Here is a 21,799-nt window from a genome sequence, read left to right on the forward strand (position 1 = left end):
ACAATGAACTATTCCTTTAAAAGACTTGGCTGGTGATTGTTTGCATCTTCATGCACTGAAGTTCTTTGAGAAATGTATGATTTAGTACAAAGTCAAGAGGTTGAGATATGTAGCACAACAAGCTAGCTAAGATGTAAAGGGAACCATGTTCCTGTGCAGTGGCGTCTGCCATACTAGCAACTTTCTCCTGAGGGTTATTATCTCACTGTTATTAGTCTTTGGAGTCGTTTCTAAACAGGTTACTGTAACCAACGTCTTCAGGGACAAAGGATCATGTGACCCAGTGCAGCGCTGTGGCTCGTTGACGTGTTTTTAATAGTTTTTGGACAACAATGAAGATCTACAGTACAGAGGAATAAGATATATCAGGCTTTGGATACACACATAATACTTGTGCTATGAGTTTATTGTTGGTTTGGATCCAAACATGAGATTTGTTGACATTAAGAAAAGCAGCCAGATCCTTTAACTTCACAGTGTTACGTACCTGTATGATATCAGACAGCTTCTGCAGTCCACTTGTATTGAGGAATATTCCTGACTCTGATGAGAAATGTGTGTCACACAGCTCATTTGTTAATTATACACATAACTTTGCATATGATTCTGTATTGTAACAGGGTTTGTAAATCAAGATGAGCCTGTGTATGAAACGAGCAGAGACTAGGACTAAACACACACAGTTCCTACTAATAAAATATAGACATGAAGGGAAATGAGTTTCTATCTGCAAATACAAGAATATAAATGTCACAGATCCTTTATGAATGACTGACTAGAGCTGCAACGATTAGTTGATTGACAGAAAAATAATCAGCAATATTTTGATAACTGAATAACTGTTTCAGTCATTTTTTTTAAGGAAAAATGCCCAAAATTTACTGGTTGTGGTTTCTTAAATGTGAGGATTTAAAGCTTTTCTGTGTCCTATGTGATAGAAAACTGAATATCTTCAGGTTTTAGACAGTTGATCTGATAAAACAAGACATCTGAAGACGTCAGCTTGGGCTCTAAGAAATTAGAACAGGTATTTTTCATTATTATAGACAAATCAATTAATCAAGAAAATAATTATGGATAGTGTAATTAATGGTTAGTCGCAGGCTGTTGTATAAACATAGCAGCTATGTTAAATGCAGGGGAGAGGAAAGCGAGTCATACTGACGTCCTGCTAAGTATCCAGTGATCTGATCCAGAGCTTCATAGACGGCCGTCTTGCTGCTGTAGGTCAGGTGGGCTCTCTCTAACAGCTCATAGATGAAGCTGAAACACACACAGACACTTCATTTCAAAATCCACTTCAAGTCAACATCTTCAAATATCTCACCAAACACAAGGGAGTGAGCTGGACCAGTCAATGAATCACCAGTTCTCATACATTTAAAACCAGCTCTGAAGTGAGATGCTGATGAAACTATAACTCAGCTCATTAAAGAGGTTTCATTAGTTTTACAAACTAGTGGGGTGTCATGGTCCATTCATAATGTGCTGTCACACCAGGCTGGGTGTCACTTGAAATGTTCATCTATTAGTGCCAATATGATACCTGAGTTTCAGGGCTGATACCAAGATATGGAGCTGGTTTAACAACAGATAAGGACATGTGCACACACTTTGGACTCCACAATAACAGAGCAAAACCACGTGAAATGTAAATACTGTTGGATTAACAGCAAAGTCATGCTGCTCCTTTTGGGAGAGCTCAGTGCCGAGTATGTGGTGAGTGTGTATTTACACTAGAGCTGCAACAATTAGTTAAGTCAATCTACAGAAAATGAATCGGCAACTGTTTTGATATTTGATTAATCATTTAGTAATTTTTTAAAAGCAAAAAAGCCAAAAATGTTTCAGCTTCTCAAATGTAAATATACGTTTTCTTTAGTCTTTTATGACATTAAAGATACCTTTGAGTTCAGGACTGTTGGTCGGACAAAACAAGCTGTTTGAATGTCAACTTGGGCTTTGGAAGAGTGTGATGAGCATTTTTTGACTATTATCTGCCCAAAGATTTATCAATTAATTGAGAAATGAATCAGCAGATGAATCTGTTCTGGTAGCAGCAGTGACGGCCATCAGAGCAGTCAGTTGTTTGCCAGCAGCTGAATGCAGGGACGTGGGCTAACACCGAGGTTAGCTACAACAACTCTGGAGTCTCCGCTGTGTCCTCCAACCACAGCAGCAGCAAGCAAGCAGCCCATTTCAGACCCAGCAGAGTCTTATACAAGTGTAGCAAATAACCTCACACTATCATCCTGCAGGTGGGATGAGATAACAGAAACTATACAAGGGTTCTGATTATATTACAACAAATTATGATGTTTTGGAGTAAGTGTTAGAAGTGTTAAGGGTTGTCCACACCAAGAACTATAACCATAACAATAACTATAATGGCAACGATGTCAGCATCCGCACTTATGAATGATAATGTTCTGTAAACAGCTGCACCAAGCACACGCTGCACACTCCAGCTGTGTCGGCAGCTTAGTAAAAGGGAGATGGATGACTTGTTACTGTTGTACAGAGAAAGACAAAGAAAACCAGAGGGGTTCACAGGCAGGTGGCGATTCAGGACACTGGTTGCTGTGATGTTCCAGTATTTACAGACCAAACTGCACCGAGTAACGGTAGCAGACATTGAAGCGCGCAGACAAGCAGCTTTTATTGTCTTGTGGCAGGAACACATCTGATCTGGAGCCTATAAGCGTCTCTAACCTTGTTGTTTTTTGACATTATAACAGAGAACAAAGTTCCAGCATCATTTTATAATAAAGAGACACAAACCTCTCTAAAGAAATCACCTCTGGCTGTCATTCTGCTCCAGTTTACAGAGCGTCAGTCCGTGGTGAGAAAGGAGCAAAACCGCATTCAAATAAATAAATATAGTCATGAGTCAGTTTCCAGAATGAAGATGATATCTGCAGGTTTTGAAGTTTTACTGGAAATTTCCGGCTAGATGGAGGTTTTGTGGTGCCGTATGGTTTAGATGGATTCTGATTGGCTGTCAGTGTTTCTATCGTTCATCAAATCGCTCTGAAAGCTCCTTATAGTTGTGGTGTGGACTCCGCCATCCACTCGAGTTAGAATGATTTTTAAAACAATACATTTATAGTTATTATTATAGTTATTGCTCTTTTTGGTGTGGACGGCTCTCTACAGTTAAGTCGTCACCTACTTTCTATGTACTACCACACTTTCACGTACATTCCAGGTTTTGTGATGCCTTTGTCACTTGGAACCTCGTAGGAGTCGATGGCAGCCTCCAGATCCAGCAGAATCTCTGCCAACGCAGACAAAAGCTGTTTGAAAAAGTCTCACAGAGAACTGACAGATGGCTGAATAAGCTTATTAACTTCTCTAACACAATAAAGAATACTTACGCTTGATTTTTGCGATGGTGTCTATTTCTATTTTTAAACCTGAAACAAAACCAACCAACAGAAATTTAAGCACATATACTGAACGCTGTAGATTTGATTATAACATTCAGATATCTTCAGAAACCCCAGCCCCTATGTGTGCAACCTCAGTCGTTGAGACCAACAAGCATTCTGACCAGAGTTGAGGGACTCCACGTTGAAGTCTTGAGTGACAGAGTCTCTGCTGCTGGCTTCTTTAGCCTGCTCCACCAGCAGTCTGTCCACAGCGCTGATGGCTGAGGCTATATCATAGGGAGTCAGGTCAAATGATGTGGACTCTTCACACGTCTTCTCCTGCAGACAAGAAAAGAAATAAACTGGTGAATCACAGAGAGACCACATTAATGTCCGTCTAGATGATCATGAACTTCTAGTATGGGCCGAAGAGTCTGCAACTTTCAGTTAAGGCTTCATCAGATGGTCTCTGATCTCAACATCATGGAGTCAGTCTGGGATTAACATGAAGAGACAGAAGAACTGTGGCAACTTCTCCAAGATGCAGGAACAACCGACCTGCCGAGAACCTGAAACACTGAGAACTGCTGCTGATTTAAAGACAAAGCTGCTCACAGCAGATACTGATTCACTTTATATTTCTGCTGTTTATTCAACTTTGTTTGAAGTTAATTGATGGAATAAAAACTATTTATTTATTTATTATTTTTGAAAGCATCCTTCCTTTATTTTTAGTGCCTTAAACCTTTGCACAGTACTGTATATATATAATTAATGTAATACTGGTAAATATAATTTAATATCCTTTACGAACTTCATTGAAGATTTGACTTCATGTCTTAACGTCAGTCACAGATAGTGATACAGTCCAGAGAGTCTTACCACGTTGTGAGCCTCATCAAAGATAACAACAGCTCCATTCAGCTCAATATTGTGCGCTCTGCGGCTCTGTGGAGCAAAGAGAGAGAGAAAACACCACTACTTATTTGGACGAGTAATAAGAGGTCATACTATCATAAATCCATCTAAATATTTAAATCATGTTCAAGCAAACATACTTCAATGTCTGTGTCAATGCTGACAGAAAGCACTCTGAGGTCTCTTTTATGTCTTATGTGTGAAGCAAACATCATGCAGCTCATGCTATAAATACCCTGGGTAGATACATGGAGGTACACAGATATTCTTGCCCCGACCTGCTGCTTACTTTGCGAGGCAGCCGGATTTGCAAGATCATGACATCACAAGATAACAAGATCACACAAGAATCCATCTCGTCAGGCTTCGAGTCGTGCCCTTGTGTCTTTGTGTCTGAAGCACCAGTGGTTTGGACCAATCAACGTCACAAATCCTACTGCCTCGCAGGGCAAGACGGTGATAGACAGATGGTTCATCCAATCACCTGTAAAGTATTTTTTTGAAAGTGCGTGCCCTTTTCCAAACAGTTTCCATGAACAACTTCTCAGACAGTTCTGTGTAACAAACCATCTGGTGCGTCAGGTTAACCTGCCGCTACCAACAGTTAATGCTTCTGGTTCACCTCTTGATAACAAAGACAATTTAAAATTGTCCCAATTGTGCATTTTGTAGTTATGAAAACTGGATTTTTCATGTTTGACTCACTATATGAAAATCCATAATAGGAAACAACACAAAATTCTGTTTTGAGGACAAAATTAAAAGGAAAACGGTTTAATTTCCATGTTTAAAACATTGTTATTAACAAGTTTTTTTTAAAAAGCCCTGTTTTTCATTTTTCGATGTTCATTTCAGAATAGGAAATCAACTGAGATGAAGATACAGGGATCAGTGTCCTAGTGTAGTAGAGAGACATGGTAACCCTTACGTTGTTGTCCTACAGTAGACTACCAAGGAAATGAAAGAATGAAAAAACACCATTACTTTGGGTACATGCAATAATAAAAGCACAATGTGGTCTAATAATGTACGATACATCCATGTAGTGTTGTGGCGGTACTACTTCAGTCATCAGGTAAAATCCTACAGTCCTAACAGCAGACCTAACAGGGAAGCATAAACTCAGCTTTAGCTGTAACGCTGTCATCACATGCTCTTCATAACACCTGAACCTTTGAGTTTACTTATTACTTCTAGTTACTTTAAAGTAAGCCAACCATAGCAGGAGATAATCTATTACCTGCTCATTCACATCAGGCTGAGACAGCGTGTGGGTCACTTTACCTTTGGATCCAGCAGGTAGTTGTACGGCATGAAAATCACATCTGCCTGCGTTTTCATGGACCGGGAGAGGTAGTAAGGGCAGACCCTACAGAAAAAACATTACATTGTGAATTAAAATTTACATACTGCATGCAAAAATTAGAGTTAATTTTACACGACAATTACAATTTCTAAAGAACAATTTTTCCTTTTCATCAGTTTGAGAGTTTGAGCCAGAGGACAGCAAGGACAAAATGGTGCTGAGGTGACGAGAGCGAGACCAGGAAAGGTCGAGAAAAGGGGAAACTGCTGCTACATCATCGGATCAATCAAAGCGCTGGACTCTGGAACAAACAGACTGCAGCTGGTTATGTAGTTGTAACACATGACAGACTATGCAGTCCACATCAGAAAAAGCTGCTGCCATGAACGGGACATTTTGGACCCGTCGTCTGTCAATCATTCATTTCTACTGGATTTAACATCCTACATAAACATTCTTGATCAGGGTAACTTAAGTTGATTATATAAGAACTGTGGCCAAGATACGAAGGGTTACAAATTAAATGAAAAACCAACATAAAGTGTCTTCATAAAGCTTAATTTATACTTTAATTTATACTCAAACCATCAGTGACCCCTCGTGTCCTGTGAATTGGGGCATTGTCATCCTGGAAGAGACCACTCCCATCAGGATAGAAATGTTTCATCACAGGATAAAGGTGATCACTCTAAACTACTTTGTATTGATTAGCAGTGACCCTTCCCTCTGAGGGGACAAGTGGACCCAAACCATGCCAGCAAAATACCCCCCAAAGCATAACAGAGCCACCAGACCCCCTCACTGTAGGGGTCAAGCATTCAGACCTGGACCAGGTTTTCCTTTAATTTGTCACCTGTCTGTGTATTGAGCAAGACATTTTAGTGGGCAAATAAACTTGTTACAGCTGTTTCTGGTGGACAAACTATGTAATGGAGACACATCTGTATTTACAGCCAACTAATCTTTGGTTTATCTGCACTCCCCTAACCCCCTAACCCAGGTTGATACCAATATAACTGTGAGACTACTATCAGCTGGTCAGGCTGTGGGACAGATGTGGGACAGGTGTTTTATGTACAAGTTATGAGCTTTTCCTGCTGTAACTTTAGATGTTGCCACTCAACACAAACTGTCCTGCACCATACACTGACAGTTCCACTGGACTTCTAATAAAGTTGGACAGAGATTTGTTTGTGAAACAGATAAATAGGTTACAATAAATACATATCTCCCACCTGTTTTTGTTGCCAAACTTGACCAGGTCTTCCATGTCAAGGATAGAATTCGTCAAGTCTCTGTCAGTGCTTTTCTCTGAGGAAGACAAGGCAAAATGACTTCTTCATGTGAAGAGGGGATACAAGTAGCAATTAACAGATGTTATGACACTGCAAGGATTAAACACTTCAACTCCATCAGTACTTGAAAAACAGCTGTTTTCAAGCACTAATTGTCCAGTAAATCCATGCAACTCACTGTGGTCGCTGTTAAATACTACATGTAGCTTATTTAACATTGTAGAACTAAACAGTCAGGTAGACGATGGGGTCTCCATGTACCCTATTGGTATACTCTCCTAACTCACTTTTTTGTAATCCTCAAGGTGTCTAGTAAACTCATTTTGATGTTCCCAACTCAAAATTCTCCCAATCCATCCCCATCCCAATTCTGTTCGAAGGGCCCGTTTAGCAGCCATCTCTGCTGCCATCTTGGATTTCCGATGAAAACTGAAAATCGAGAGTTGACTGACACAGAAAAACGGGGTCATTAGTCTCTGTATGACGTCTACTTCAAATTCAAATTTTCAGTTTTCATTGGAAATCCAAGACGGCTGCAAAGATGGCTGCCAAACGTCCCTTGGGAGTTGGGAACATCAAAATTAGTTTACTAGACACCTTGAGGATTACAGAAAGCTACGTAAGAAGAAGACATCAGTGGGGTGCATGGGGACCCCACGTTCCTACCAGACTAAAATGTAAACAGCACACTTTTCCGGATTGCATGTTGCTACATGGATATTGTCCGTGGTAGTCTGCCCTGTTTGCTCAATCAAGACTATTTATTGTCTATAAATTGACTCATTTTGTGTTGACATCACTGATGTCTGTGGTGCATAGTGTGAAACCATTACCGTCAACATTATTGTAGTAGACACATGACCTGGTCGAGACCTTTGCTCTGCACATGTGAACCTGGAAAACAGGTGATTCCAGTTAAATGGAAATCTGTACAGACTTGTTCCACTTTTTCATCTCCTAAACCAAAACTGCAATTTTTCATGTTTCACCTGCTATAAAGAGAAGTAGAAACAGGAAGTCCCACAATATGAACTGAATGAGCACATCCAGAGGTGCCCCCAAAAATAACCAAACACTTAGAATCTCAACACTTGATTTTTAAAACAGTGACAGTTTGCTGGATTAAGGACGATGCAGCAGACACTGCAACAAAATATTCCCCTGAGGCAGTTATGTGTGATCTTACAGCATGAACAAACCAGCAGCAGTCTCACCTTGACATGATTGCTGTCCTGACGCATCACTTCTGGGTTGATACACAGCTGCTCTCTTGATCCCAACACACACACCTTGGGTCTGAATCCGGGGGAGGGAGGGGACACATTTCAATATTTAATAACACACATTTAATGACACTATGGCAAATTCAAAGATTTGAAGTAGGGATGTACTACTATTACTATTATCACCAGTCTACACTCATATCCTGCTTACTGATGTTTGCCACCGGGGTTTGGGACTTGATCAGTATATCATCCATGTACAGCCTGTGTCTAAAATTAACATTTTGTTCAGCTTTCATCCAGAATAACAACATCAGGGGTGTTGGAGATGTTACAGAGCAGGTCATGAAAGACATGAAGCCATCCTGTCTGCACACGGTTACATCTGATTACAACCTCTCTGACAGCACTGGTAATTAAATCAATAATATGGTCATGTACTGCAGTATCAAGCCTTTTATATACCTTACATCCATTCACAATATGTGCAACTGATTCTCAGTGTTGATCAGAGTGATCAGATAATGATCGTATGCACATCCCACCACATTATCAGCTGTATAGTATAATCATGACATTTAGACTTCATGTCTTCATCAGGTAAAAACCAAGAACATCCACATACAAACCTTCTAGACTAATCAAATCATTACATCAGCATGTAACACCATGAAACTCAAAGCTATCAACTTTATATCCCTGAAAGAAGGACAATCTGGATATAGTAAATATAACTGTTATGGTTGGCTACTTATTATTTCACCAGCAGGAACATGATCTATTTACAAAAAACACTTTGTTCTTCTGACTGATGACAGTAAAACTCTATAAACATATTTAACCCTGCACAGCACATGCACATCAATGTTCATCCTGCACAGTCAAAGAATATGTCTGACAGCGTGTACTGTTTAATAAGAAGATCAATAAGTTCACCTGTATGACGTGTTCTTTAACTCATTGACAACCTGCGTGAGCTGGGAGTGCGTCCTGGATGCATATATGATCTTGGGAATGTCGGTGTAAAAGGCTGGAAGACAATAAGAACAAACAATAATAATTCATCACAGTTCACAGAGTTACATGAAGCAGGATATCATAGTGATGTAGAAGTTGTCTGTTAAAAGTCTGTTTGTCATTCAGACATACGTGTCTCTCACCTACATGTTCATTATGACGTTACTCAGACATAACAGGACAGAAAGAGTCACAACAGAAAATATTGAAAGATTATTGCTGTTTTGCTCTCTGGCTTTCATAGAGAGGGAAGCAGCCCTGCTAGATACAACAACAATTAACATCCTGGATTCTGTGATTTATTTAATCATTCACATTTGTTCTGGGTGGTTAATGACACATTTTTCTGTGTGTGAAAAACTCAGAACACAACAAGACTGGAAGATGGCAACACCAAACTCCAAAACAAGAATTACAAAGCAGGCTGCTATTAATGTTAACTTGGCAACAAACTTCCTGACAGACCTACAAGATAGTTTGCAGAAGGTTATGTGTGAAACGGCTCAAGTCAGCAGCATCCAGCAGGATCTACAAGCAGGAGACTCGATGGTGAAAACATCTCAAGCCAAAATGGAGACAGAAGTTGCTAATATCATCGATAGGCTGGAGCAGGCAGATGTGCTAATTATGGACTTGGAAGTGGAAAATTCACAGCTTGATAAAGAAGTTAAACAGAGAGTCTGACAATATGAGGAGCTTCAGAGATCTGGTGAGAATCATCATATGTGAAGCACTGGGCTGCTATCTATGATTATATCTGTTTACCACTGGAGTTTGTTGGTCTGCCTGGTCAGGAGTGATTCTAAATGTGCACACGTGCATATGTAGAGTTTAAATGTATGATATGAACATACTTGGCGTGTCCCCGTCAGTAGCAGCTGTCCCCCAGGATGACAGGGGTGTGTCGGGGAACATCTCCTCCCCGCCCAGCCTCTGTGCTATCTTGCGGGCAGAGATGGTGTCCTTGAAGTTTTCCCTCCAGGCCAAGGTGGCACACAGCAGGCACAGGGTTTTACCAGTACCTGTGGGACTCTCCAGGACCCCATTGACCCTCTGGAATAAACAGTAAGACATGAACACAGATCCTGTCAAACTCCATTCAAGACTCTTAAGTTGTGATTTCTTGCTTGTCAGCAGACATTCACTCCTGACAGAACAAGGAGGATGATTTATCATAAATGCTGATATGTGGTACTATTATTAATTATTGATACAGTCTCGATCCTTGCACACGGTTCACACTCTTGTTATTGTCTGGTGTGTAGTATTATTGGTGTGTATAATTAGTGGGAGAAACTTTTTTGAAACTAAATCAGACTTGACTGGAAAACGTGGCAACATTGATGATTTATAGAAATGTTACACAGAGGACTGTGAAAGATGATAAAGCCAGAGTTCAGTTGTTTGTTTTGTAGTTTCACTAATCTGAGTGATGATACCCAGCTGAGAGACACCGCAGCAGTTTAACAGGATACAGCAGCTCAGTTGTTTCCAACGTTACATGTGAGCACCAACCTCCTGGAGACACTGAAGCACTTTCTGCATGTAGTCCTTCTGACAGTCATACGGAGGGAAGGGGAAATTCACCGTCACTCCGTTCAGAGACAGTGAAGGCATCATGAGTCTCTGAGCTCAGCTCGTCAACAGCAGCATTTAACTATCTTCACTCTGACAAACTGTCTCTGAGCTCCGGGTTAACTGTCAAACATTTAAGAAAAACTAACAGGTAACACTGACGGCCTCCGCTGCAACTTAAAGAAGGTAAACAGACAGCTGCTCTGCTGTGTGTTTGGCGCCAGCTTTCCGCTCATGCGCACTGCGGCAACGTCGCTCTGCTGCCTTCACGTGCTCGCACTCAGAATATGAACAAATCCCAGACCGGCAGGGACCGGAAGGGACCGGAGGAATTCAAACCTGGAGCAGGGAATTATGACGGGTTAGTAGGACCGAGGCACGTTTTAACTGTTTGTTTTTTCGTTACAACTGAAACACGTCGTTTTTCCGTTTTTTAAATGTTGTGCGGAGGACAAAAAACACAAAACACAGACAGATAGAGTCTTACTGAGAGGTGCTGCACATATTTTTTCAATGAAAATAAAAATGTTTTTCATTCATTTTGAAAATAAAAGCACTTTAGTAAGTTTTCCTCAGGATGTACTGTGGACAGTGAAGTTATCATATGAAGCGTCAACTACTGTGCAGTAAATCTGTGTCTTTTCATCCAGGTAGCATCAGGTGGACTCACTGGACTGAAGCCTCCATCAGCTTAGATCATGTGGAGCCACCTGATGAAGTGTAATTCTGCGTAGAAGTAATATTTAGGTATGTGTATAAATTAAAACTGAGTATCTGTACATTTGCCTTTGTTTAAAAATGTATTTAAATATACAATTGACACATATAATCAAACAGTATTTTTAATTTATTCAAAAGTGAACAAACACAGAGCACTGAGCATCAAAGAGGTTTTTAAAAACAACATGTTGAAAATGACTGTTTGAGACATATCTGTTTATATGTATCAACGTCTTCATGCAGTAACCTTCGTCAGGTCAAGTGGGACAAAGTTTTAAAAAGTTTTAAAAGGTCTACAACATACGTACTTTGACCACAATTTTAATTTTCAGATTTGAAAAGGCCTACATATGGAACATTAATGTGAAGCTACAGAGTGATAGAAAAACCTCAAAAAACTTAAAAAAAATAAGGCAAGCACCCTTTAATAACATACTATTATAACTTTACAATAAGCTAATAATGCACTATCACATGGTATATGACCGAGGTTTTACAGAGTCAATTTTTAGTTCCTAATGGAAAACATAGTTTAGAAATGAAGGTTGCACTAACAAGAGATGAGCAGTACAAGGATTTGCATGTTTTGGTTAATTTTTAAACAATTAAAAACTTAATATATTGTTTCGTTTTTCTTTTCAGTTGTAGCTTTAACTCCACAGCAAGTTGTGAAAAGATACGAGAGTTTCTTACGTGAATTCAGAGGAAGATAAAACTTGAAATCTTCCTACGTGGCTGTCAGACAGGAACTCAGTGCTGCCACTGCAGAGGGCAAAGTATGAAGATCTTCATCATGAAGAGTTCAGATGCTTTAAGACCTTGTTCTGTTGTCAGAGGCTGAGCATTTGAAACATGAAAACTTCTCCCCATAATAAAGAGAGAGTAAAAGGTGGAGCATGGAAAGTAGAAGGTTTGGTATGGGTATAATATGGCTCTGTCTTTTTCCTAAGCAGGAAGAAATTAGACTCGTAATGTCACACAGATCCCAAAATAAAAGACCAAAACATTGAGAGAAGGTCTGGAGAACCCAGAGGACTCTGAGAGGCTTAAACCATCTGGTCCAGTTTTTTATTGTGAAAAAAGTCAGTTTTTGTTTAGCTATGCAGGAATATTGGGTTTTAATTTTTCAATAACTTTTGAACAGTTGTGGAGATTGTTTATAAGAATATTGATGCTGCTCAAAAGTTTATCAGGTTGTACGTTTTTAAAATTGTTTAATTTTGCAACATGTGAATGTTTTTGTTACTCCACTGTTGCAATAAATCTTTTGTCACTGTTAAGCATCCTTCCACTGTAGGTTGTTTTCCAATGTAATCGTCTACAACAAACTTTGCACATGAACAGTAATTTATACATATTCATGTCCTTTGTCACAGTTCAACTGGTGCTGCTCCATGAAAAGATGAAACATACGACTAAAGGTTTCTAAATAAATTACAGATATCGATCATTTCTGTTATACTTTATAACCCATTTATTTAGCAATTGTAAAGTTTTATAAACATTAATTGCAACTTTACAATAACATTCAGATAATGTTTATAGATGGTTTACAAACAATTTCTCAAAGGTTTATATAAAATATTATAATATGTGCAACAATAAACTGTCAGTAGTGTTCGAATGTAATCAGAATGTAATTGTCATCGTCTCTTATTTATAAATCAATTATTTTATATAACACAAACTAATGATAAAATGACAAATGATAGCATTACTAATAATTAGTAAATATCAATCATTATCATTTAACTGTTAACAGTAAAATATTAACTAAAGTTTAATTAACTATCAAATGACCATTTATTAATGATGGTTATTATAAAGTGTTACCAGAATCTCTCACATCTATCACATTGTTCATGACAGCCACATGTTTAATTATATTGTGAATAAGAAATGCAGAGTTCCAGGTGACACTTTGGTCAGATTATTGATCTGATCAATAGATCTGATAAGCAAGATAACATATCTAGATACAGGTGCATTTTACGCCACATTTACACCTGCATTAACATGCAGTCTGTTTCGTCTTCGGAGGAGCTCAAACAAGTAATTATCTGAAAATTATAATTATTGGACAAAATCATTTTGATTGTTTCTAAAAGCCTGACGAGAGTGTGTGAGTAAGTGACTGATAGACCAGCTACACAAATGTGAAATTCACATTGAACATTCAGCCAATAATCTTGACCGTTGTATCACTTGTTTACTGGCATCAGTAGTGACTTCATGGCAATAATAACTACTTTAGGTTACAACTCTCAAAGTTTCATGATATTTCTATCAAATGTGTTAAAAATGAGACATCAAGTGTGAGGAAAGATTGTGAATGTTCATCTAAAAATACAGCCATATAGCATATCAATGGAGAGCTACTGTATAAATGTTAATTTTTCAAATAGGTGAACTCACACATAAAACGAAAGGGTCTTTGAATTCTGTAAATTATCTGTAAGATATTATTATCAGGTTAAAGATGTTGTAATTTCCTCTAGAAAGAAAACTTCAGGCACAACTACAACTATCTGGATACTTTTTAACTTTATTTCTTTGCACAAATAACAAGACGCAAAAAACACTTCATGCATTTAAAGAGTAAAAAAGGATTGTGTTGCTGAGATTTAAAAACTCAAAAGGGCTGATGAAGATGGGAAAAAAACATCATGAATTTAACTTTACATGTCCAGAGAAAAGGTCACTGTAAATATTTTATTTAAAATTTCAACTTAACAAAAAATCTAAATGCATTACTACAATTAGACCAAATATAACTTTAATTGACTAAAATAAGACTTTATAAAAGTAACTAATCAAATGCCTACAGTGACTAAAACCAGCACAAGTCCTAAATAAACATATTTAGCACAAGAAAGACTATATATGCCCAAATATATTGTAAATATACACTGATATATACACTGAAAAGCTGGTGCATCACACCTTAATGCTTTGTGCTGAATACATGTGTTTAACTGCACACATACATTTTGTAAGTTTCAGTCTTAGTGAAATGTTGATGCAACAATCTGTAGACAGTGAAGAAGACTGTACTTTGATACACCAAGTTGCAACTTACACAACAATTAGCTAGTAAACATTAGGGCATCAGTGGCTCCGCTGATCAGAAAAGTGTTTCATTTTCCTTGAGGGTGAGATGGTCCAACTACTACGAGAATACTGTAGAACTTTATTATTGAGTGACAATAAGTGCAGCTGTGATCAAGCTACATATTACCCGTGTGTTGTTGTGTCTCATTCATTGGAAGCCTTTTCAAAATCAGACGACAGTGACAGTTCAGTCCAGCGGTGCTTCTAGGATCTGAGGTCCTTTTTATTAAAGGGCTTGTTTCCCAGGATGCTCTCCACCTCATTCACGATGGACAGCGATAACTTTGGAAGAACCTGTGGAAGGAGAAGAGAGAAAGGATTGCTGTACATTCTCAAATGATTTACTTACCTGAAGCAGCTTTTACTTGAAACAGTGAAGTCTTTATTTCAGAGTGTCACAATCAACTCTGGTGTCTTTGCCTGTTTGGTTGTGTTTAATTTTGCTGATGTGAAAGCTGTGATTTTAATGCTGGTGGGCCAATAATGACACCAACTGGGAAATCATACTGTTGTTGTTCTTGGAAATTGTCAAAGCAAAGGTTCCAGTATGAGCTGAAGCTGTGTCCATCCCTGTATTTAACTCTGTTTCATCATTCAATGGTCCTTCATAGCTTTCATACAACATTCAAATAATTTTGCATCACCTTGTGAACCGTGACTGGAACCCACCTCACACAAGTGCACATTGATTGATTAATTGATTGATTTTATTTATGGATTAACAGACACACACACACACACACACACACACACACACACACACAAAACCCCAAGGGATAACATGTTCAAGTGAAAACACTAATTTTCAACATGGTCCCAAGATGTTAAAAGACAAAGAAACATAAAGAAGCAGAAAACATTCAACATAGAAAACAAGCAATGCAATCATGAAATCCAAAAACACATCACCACAATTTAAGAAATACAAAATAATTTCCACATCAAAATACAAGGACAGTTAAAGTACAGTGGGTTTTTACAGTGTAAAAAAAAGGAACTTCTGGCTACATTATTCACTTGAGGCACATGAACACACGCCGGCCCTGGTATTATAGTTCTGCTGAATATGGACCGTTGTTATCTGACAACACAAGTATTGAGGAGCTTTGATAATATTGTACATGTTGTTGTATTCCTGCCCTTCTGAATTCATCAATACCAACATAAGTTTGAGCGGCTGCATTTAATAAATGCAGAATAATATTATTTTGCATCACCTGCAGTTTGTTCCTACATTTATCTGTCAAACCACCTTATTAAGCACAACATGCATTGAAATGACACTGTGTCAGTGATAACACAAGATGTTTTTTTAACAGAAAAGTCGAAAAGCTATGTTCTGCAAAACTTGAGTTTACTGGCACACTTGGATAATCTTTTAGCAGCAACAGATTCACAGGAGAGTGTCTTGTCCAATATTATTCATAAATATGAGACACTTGTCTGAGATACAAGAGACTTTCAACTTAGTGGTTCATTAACTGTCAAACTGTGGCCAGACCTTTGGTTTTAATATCAATGTAACATACAGATAGAAGCTGTTGAGACTTGCAGTGATCAGTCATCAAGAAATAGATCAAATTCTCTTCATACCTGAATAAACCTTGAAGCTTTGAAGTGTAAACCACCTGACAATGCAATCAAGTATGGGAGTTACAGGAGGCTGTGAATGAATGCATTATCTGTGGGTCCATATGACTTTGTTTTTATACCTTTGATTTGATGTGAACACAAAGATAGACCAGAACTAAAAGGCAACAGTGGACCATTCATTTCTTTAGTCTGTGCCAAGTAAACTTAACAGATGTGAAAATGACATAGAGCATTCCACACAACGAGGCAAGACTGTTTGGCACCATTAAATGTTGGTTGTGTTTACGGGACCATTAACAAAGTGGTTCCACCTGCTGTCTGACCTGTATCGCTCTGATATTTTCCATCAGCTGCTCAATTCTTGAAGCTCCCAGCAGGACAGAGTTCACTCCTTCGTTCCTCAGACACCAGGCTGTGGGAAGAAAAAGACAATGCAGTCCCTCAGCAACCACTGCTATCGTGTGGAGGCAAAGAGTAAAGTCATCTGGACCACAGGGTGGCAGGGGAATTACAACAGGTTGTATTTGTGATGTTGACAACCGATTCTACTAAAGCTATTGTGACACAGTCTGAGACGTCAGGTATAGAAAAATAACAAGGGTGAGTATGCAGTAGAATATGATGGATGTCAGGACAGAGAAACTAATTAAAGATTTGTTTTACCAATAGCCAGTTGGGGCAGAGTGCAGCCTAGTTGCTCAGCAACTGCCAGCAGCTCTTTCAGCTTCACCTGCTGACGGTGCCCTTCCTCACTCAGGATCTGGTCCTTCATCCACTGATAACCCTGTTGCAGACAGCACAACACAGACCTCAGTGCTAAAAGGCAATACAGGGATTCTGGTATTGCACTGAACAATTAATGCCACAAAAGATAAGTAGTGCTGCTGTAGCTCAACTCATTCAGGTGAAGAGTAGAGTTGCTTGTAGTTTCATTAGCTACAGTTTCAGAGCAGCCTCTCCTACTAAAGGGGACTATTTCTTCAATAGAAAGTAGTTCAAAAGAAAACACAGTTAGTTGGGACAGAGGTAGAAATCTCAAAGACAGATATTTAAAACCTGAATAAATAAGCTACCTGCATAGCTAAATGATAATCAGGCTACATGAGAACATACTGTATGTTTTCATTGTTGTTGTATTGTAATTTGATTTTAGCAAAAATCTTATGTGCTCAAATTGCCTCGCTTGCTTGTTCTTATGTGTATTTTTGGATGCTGGATGTTCTGTCTCTGATGTGACTGTTATAGTTGAAAAAGTTTAAACAAAGAGAGGATAAAGATGAGGATTAATCTGAAAAAGGGTAAAAAGTCAGAGGGATGTGACACAATGGAATGACGTAATGAGTCATGGGGGAAGTAAGACTGTTACCTTAAGCGAGGCACGTGAAAAGGGGGGGATCCCGATGTCATACTTCCCTGAGATGATCCCACAGGCCAGTGGAGACCATGTCACAGCTCCAATACCTGCACACACACAACAGGCATTGTGGTGTGACAAGAACTGAGAACCACAAGGAAAGGAATCAAATGCACGACTCAGATACTAAACAGGTTTCAAAAGAAGTCTCTTTACTTGGACAAAAAGGGGTCAGTACATGAGAAGGCAGAGAAGGTCAAACACAGGCAGACAAATCCAAAGGAGTAGACTGGTCACACACTGAGCTAACTAATCCTGGGAATGGCTGGACGCTTGTCACAGGGAACAAAGACGAACTGGCACAAAGTGAAGGGAAGACACAGTCAAATACAGTGGCGGCAGAGGCACACAATCACAGTGACGAGGAACACAAGAGGGCAGGAAGTGAATCTGAAACGAGAAGATGAGTTAGTGATTACAAAAGAAAACTTGAAATGCATGAAATAATAAAGAAAACATGAAAACATGATGTAGGAAGCGGAGCGGGACAGGACGTAGTGGACCAAATCACACACAGCAAATTCCTGATGGTCAGTGACTTTTTTATTTGCAGTTTCATAACAAGGGAGAGTAAGAGACAAGCAGTGACATCAGGATAACAACAGAATCCAAACATCAAAAACTAAAATTCAATTATTAAAATTTACACTTAATGGCAGCTTTCGACGGTTTCCCAACAAAGACCAGCATCTCATGGCTGATTCAGTATCTAACAAACAAAATACCTTTCTAATGAAAAGAGCGAGATCTTCATTATCGTAATTATTAAGACAGTGTTGCGGCAGCTGCTTACCTATCTTGTGGAAGAGTTGAGGGAGTTGCACCTCAACCTTCTCCCTCTGGAACATGTGGTACTCCGCCTGTTCACAGATAGGTGGGATCTGGTTGAACTGTCGTGCCACTGAGTACGCCTCCTGTCACAAGCACAGGGAGCATTTAGTTGTTCACCACAGAAATCTTCACAGGTTAAACATTACTGAACCGTACAAAAACTGTCCTCTGGAAAACCTGCCTGAACCCGATGTGAATGAATAAGTCTTTTAAAATGCAAACTGGGGCCCGTATTCACGAGGAATCTTAAGTAACCACTAAGGGGAGTCCTCCTGACGTGACACTAAAAGTTACTGACTAAGAGTTTTTCCCTTTTCAGACCAATTCACAAAGCTGCTGAGAGCAACTTTTAGTAAAGAATTAGGAAAACTCCTGAGCTAAGAGAAGGGGCCTGTTGCTACCCTGTTGCTATGGATGACATCATGTTTCATCAATGAACATATTCACTACCTCCCCAGTGATTGATTATTAGGTCACCGGTGTGTGTCAGTGAAAGTTAAGGTTTTTTTTTTTATTTTACTGGTTTGAGTCTCTTTAATCTTTACAAGGACTCAAGTGGACCCTTGAATTAATTAACAGATTGTTTGAGACTTGTGTGAGAACTCACCATGATCTCCATGGAGCTCCACCGTGACGTCCCCCAATACATGGCCATCCCCTGATTGATCACATGGGTCATTGCCCTCACCGTCTCTAGCAAAACAGCCCAAATCAGCTAAATTACAAGGGTTCAACAATCATCAGACAGACTAAGACAAAAGAAAGAAGGAGATCAGTACAAATGGGAAGAAGAGTGAATAGCATAAACATTGTACTAAATTTAATCTAAAATGTTCTTAGTGGTTGGATCACTCTCAACTGGAAGAAGCTAGATGGAAACATATCTTTTTGAGTAGCTTAAGGTTCCCCACATTTCCAACAACTCTCCAACAATAACACTTCCTGAATTCTTTGTGATGTGATTGAACTGACCAGTCAGAGGTTACAAATGAGGCCATTCACCAGGCTGTTGGATGAGTGACTTGACTATCTGACGGCAGCAGATCAGTAATCAGATTTCCCACCAACCCCAGACTTTATTTTGGAAGCATGGCTAATTGGTTTTAACTGTGTATTACTGTATATATTCTTTTGGAGGTGTCTGTTTGCTGAACGTGTATTGAGAGAGGACAGACAGAAAGACAGGGTTGACCTCTCCCTCACAGTGCGAAAATGTCTGAATTGAATAAAGTCTCAAATTTTTATTGGTAGAAAACAACCTATTAAGACGTCTGCAGGTGACTCTGAGTTCATTTCAGTTTCGGATGGAATTATTTAAAATATGAGGACGCATCGTCCCCTGTCTGCAGTCTGTTGTTATGCACATGCATAATTGTAAAAAGCAGATTTGAAACCCAGTTATGTGTACACATGGCAGAGAAACCAGGTGTCTCTATTACCCGACCCCGATTATAGAAATCTGTGCTCTGGTTTACGTGGCAGTTAAGAAATCTGCTTTCTGGAGAAAACCGCCTGAAATCTCGTTACTTAAGTGCAGGTTCATGCACTGAATGAAAGTTGTGCTGAACTGGTCAATTTGCAACTTCACACTGAGGATGTTATGAGCAGGTGCAAGTTTTATAAAGGCCAAGCGGCTAACTATGCTGTTTGATGAGGCCTTTGATCCTTGTGTTGTGTTTCTTGAATGACATTTTCCCAAAGATTTAAAAGAGACATTTAGCAGCTTTTGTTGAGTGCTTATCTGGAATGGAAATGAGGGTTACAAGCTTTAAGATTCTTTAGGGCTTGGTTCCAGTATGTCAGCTACATTCATTTCTTGCACCACAGCCAGGTATCACACAACATGATATCATGAAAAATGTGCAGTTTAATGACTTAATCTTGTTGTGCTGTGAAAGGCTTTTTTGGGGGAGTTTTTCTTTATTTGAATCAAGGGTCTAAGGACAGGGGGTGTCGTATGCTGAGACAAAACTGTGATTTGTGATTTTGTCCTTTATATATAAAACTGACTTGACTTGGTCCAGCTCTGGCTTAGAGGATCACCTATAGATTTTACAGTCGAGAAGCGCATTAGAAACATAAATCTTGCTCTAAAGGTGAACACTTAAACAGCAAAAATCTCTTAACAGGTAATTGCTTAGTTAGAATTAACTGCTGCATATAAATGCGACCAAATCTAACTGAAAACTTATTTCAGAAAATTTTGAAAATTAAACTGTAAAATATTAAATTACACTTAACGCTTTTAATTTCATAGTTATTTTACTGATTGTACTACAGTGGTAACTGCAAATATGGTTAATGTGTGGATATTTGTGCTGCTAGTCACATTTTTAACGTTGCAAATCCTGGATGTCTTCTCTTAGGAAAACTTCCCACTGGAGGACCAAACATTCAGCTCGTCACGGCAGGGAGAGCCCTGCCTTTAAAGGGGTGAAATGCAATTGGACACAATTGTCACATACCCACAAGTAATGTAAAATGATGTATTCTTTCTAATCCAACCCCACCTTTTATCATTTGGATGTTTGTTCTCTATACAATTTCCACTTATGTGCACCATGCACCTCTGGCAACAAAAATAAGAACTGTGTCAGCATGCCTTTGGTATGGACATGGCGTACTGTACTCGAGTGTTCTTTCATACCTTGATTCATGAAAATAAAGCCCTGAAAGTTTCAGCTGAGAGCGCTGTAACCATCCCGACAGAGCAGCCAGTGTAACTTATACTTATACTCCTCATTTCATAAAATTTAAAAAGGTGTTATTGTCTTATGATGTAAACTGGATAAGCAGCATTCATAAATCTTATTTGATCAGGCTGAACCCCAGTTAGTAAGACTCAGTATAATCGTCCTACCACAGAAAGAAGGAACATGCCTGCACACCCACCTTCTATAGGTGTGTTAGGATCAGGTCGATTCGCGAAAACCACGTCCACATACTCCAGCTGAAGTCTTTCTAGTGATGCTCTTAGACCTGTTTCATAAATTACATAATGATTGTATTATCACATACTGTGTTAAGTGGCTACAGTAGCGCATGCAGTTATGAACAACTTGGTTGTGCTCTTTTTCAAACAAATACATTTACTTTTGTTCTTATTTAGTTTGCCTTATTTATTCATTTAAACATCTTACCTTCAATGATATGTTTTCTAGACAATCCTCTTTCCATTTCTGCCCTGAAAAACAAACATCTTTTAATTTCAGAACTGAAGATTTCAAACATATTGATCATTTATATTGGTCATTGCTATACTGAACACATGTAAGCACAAAACCTAGAACCAAATAAAATATTGTGAAGGTCATCAGATCTGATCACCATCAGACAATGTTCAATCCCTAATATATAAATTAAGAAGACCGAATGTTTTATGTACCTTCTTTATAAAAATTATGTGGATAATATCAGTCTGGCTG

At 38.9% G+C, this 21,799-nt stretch overlaps 2 protein-coding genes and 1 long non-coding RNA gene across 6 annotated transcripts in view; 1 reads left to right on the plus strand and 2 right to left on the minus strand.

Annotated features, from left to right (window-relative positions):
- The window catches only part of rtel1 (regulator of telomere elongation helicase 1), a 27,625-nt gene extending 16,729 nt beyond the window's left edge, over window positions 1-10,896 (minus strand). For both annotated transcript variants that reach the window (XM_067591178.1, XM_067591177.1), the window contains exons 1-13: window positions 10,646-10,896; window positions 9,985-10,183; window positions 9,050-9,143; window positions 8,105-8,186; window positions 7,724-7,784; window positions 6,831-6,906; window positions 5,574-5,658; window positions 4,254-4,319; window positions 3,554-3,710; window positions 3,378-3,416; window positions 3,202-3,277; window positions 1,166-1,263; window positions 488-543 (exon numbers count right to left, since the gene is read on the minus strand). In XM_067591178.1, coding sequence (XP_067447279.1) covers window positions 488-543; window positions 1,166-1,263; window positions 3,202-3,277; window positions 3,378-3,416; window positions 3,554-3,710; window positions 4,254-4,319; window positions 5,574-5,658; window positions 6,831-6,906; window positions 7,724-7,784; window positions 8,105-8,186; window positions 9,050-9,143; window positions 9,985-10,183; window positions 10,646-10,750 — 1,194 coding nt within the window. In that variant the 5' untranslated portion in view covers window positions 10,751-10,896. The remainder of the gene's footprint in view (window positions 1-487; window positions 544-1,165; window positions 1,264-3,201; window positions 3,278-3,377; window positions 3,417-3,553; window positions 3,711-4,253; window positions 4,320-5,573; window positions 5,659-6,830; window positions 6,907-7,723; window positions 7,785-8,104; window positions 8,187-9,049; window positions 9,144-9,984; window positions 10,184-10,645) is intronic.
- LOC137183943 (uncharacterized) lies at window positions 10,733-12,705 on the plus strand. Its single transcript, XR_010928586.1, has 4 exons — window positions 10,733-10,856; window positions 10,892-11,085; window positions 11,360-11,452; window positions 12,068-12,705. It is a non-coding gene; the product is annotated as an uncharacterized lncRNA (long non-coding RNA).
- Window positions 12,706-13,959: 1,254 nt separating this feature from the next.
- The window catches only part of LOC137183944 (voltage-gated potassium channel subunit beta-2-like), a 58,691-nt gene continuing 50,851 nt past the window's right edge, over window positions 13,960-21,799 (minus strand). For all 3 annotated transcript variants that reach the window (XM_067591180.1, XM_067591179.1, XM_067591181.1), the window contains exons 8-15: window positions 21,515-21,558; window positions 21,267-21,353; window positions 18,982-19,067; window positions 18,337-18,457; window positions 17,496-17,590; window positions 16,793-16,913; window positions 16,453-16,541; window positions 13,960-14,830 (exon numbers count right to left, since the gene is read on the minus strand). In XM_067591180.1, the coding sequence (XP_067447281.1) occupies window positions 14,741-14,830; window positions 16,453-16,541; window positions 16,793-16,913; window positions 17,496-17,590; window positions 18,337-18,457; window positions 18,982-19,067; window positions 21,267-21,353; window positions 21,515-21,558 (733 nt within the window). In that variant the 3' untranslated portion in view covers window positions 13,960-14,740. The remainder of the gene's footprint in view (window positions 14,831-16,452; window positions 16,542-16,792; window positions 16,914-17,495; window positions 17,591-18,336; window positions 18,458-18,981; window positions 19,068-21,266; window positions 21,354-21,514; window positions 21,559-21,799) is intronic.

Source organism: Thunnus thynnus, chromosome 6 (genome assembly GCF_963924715.1).
Source record: "Thunnus thynnus chromosome 6, fThuThy2.1, whole genome shotgun sequence".
In the NCBI taxonomy this organism is placed as follows: Eukaryota; Metazoa; Chordata; class Actinopteri; order Scombriformes; family Scombridae; genus Thunnus; species Thunnus thynnus.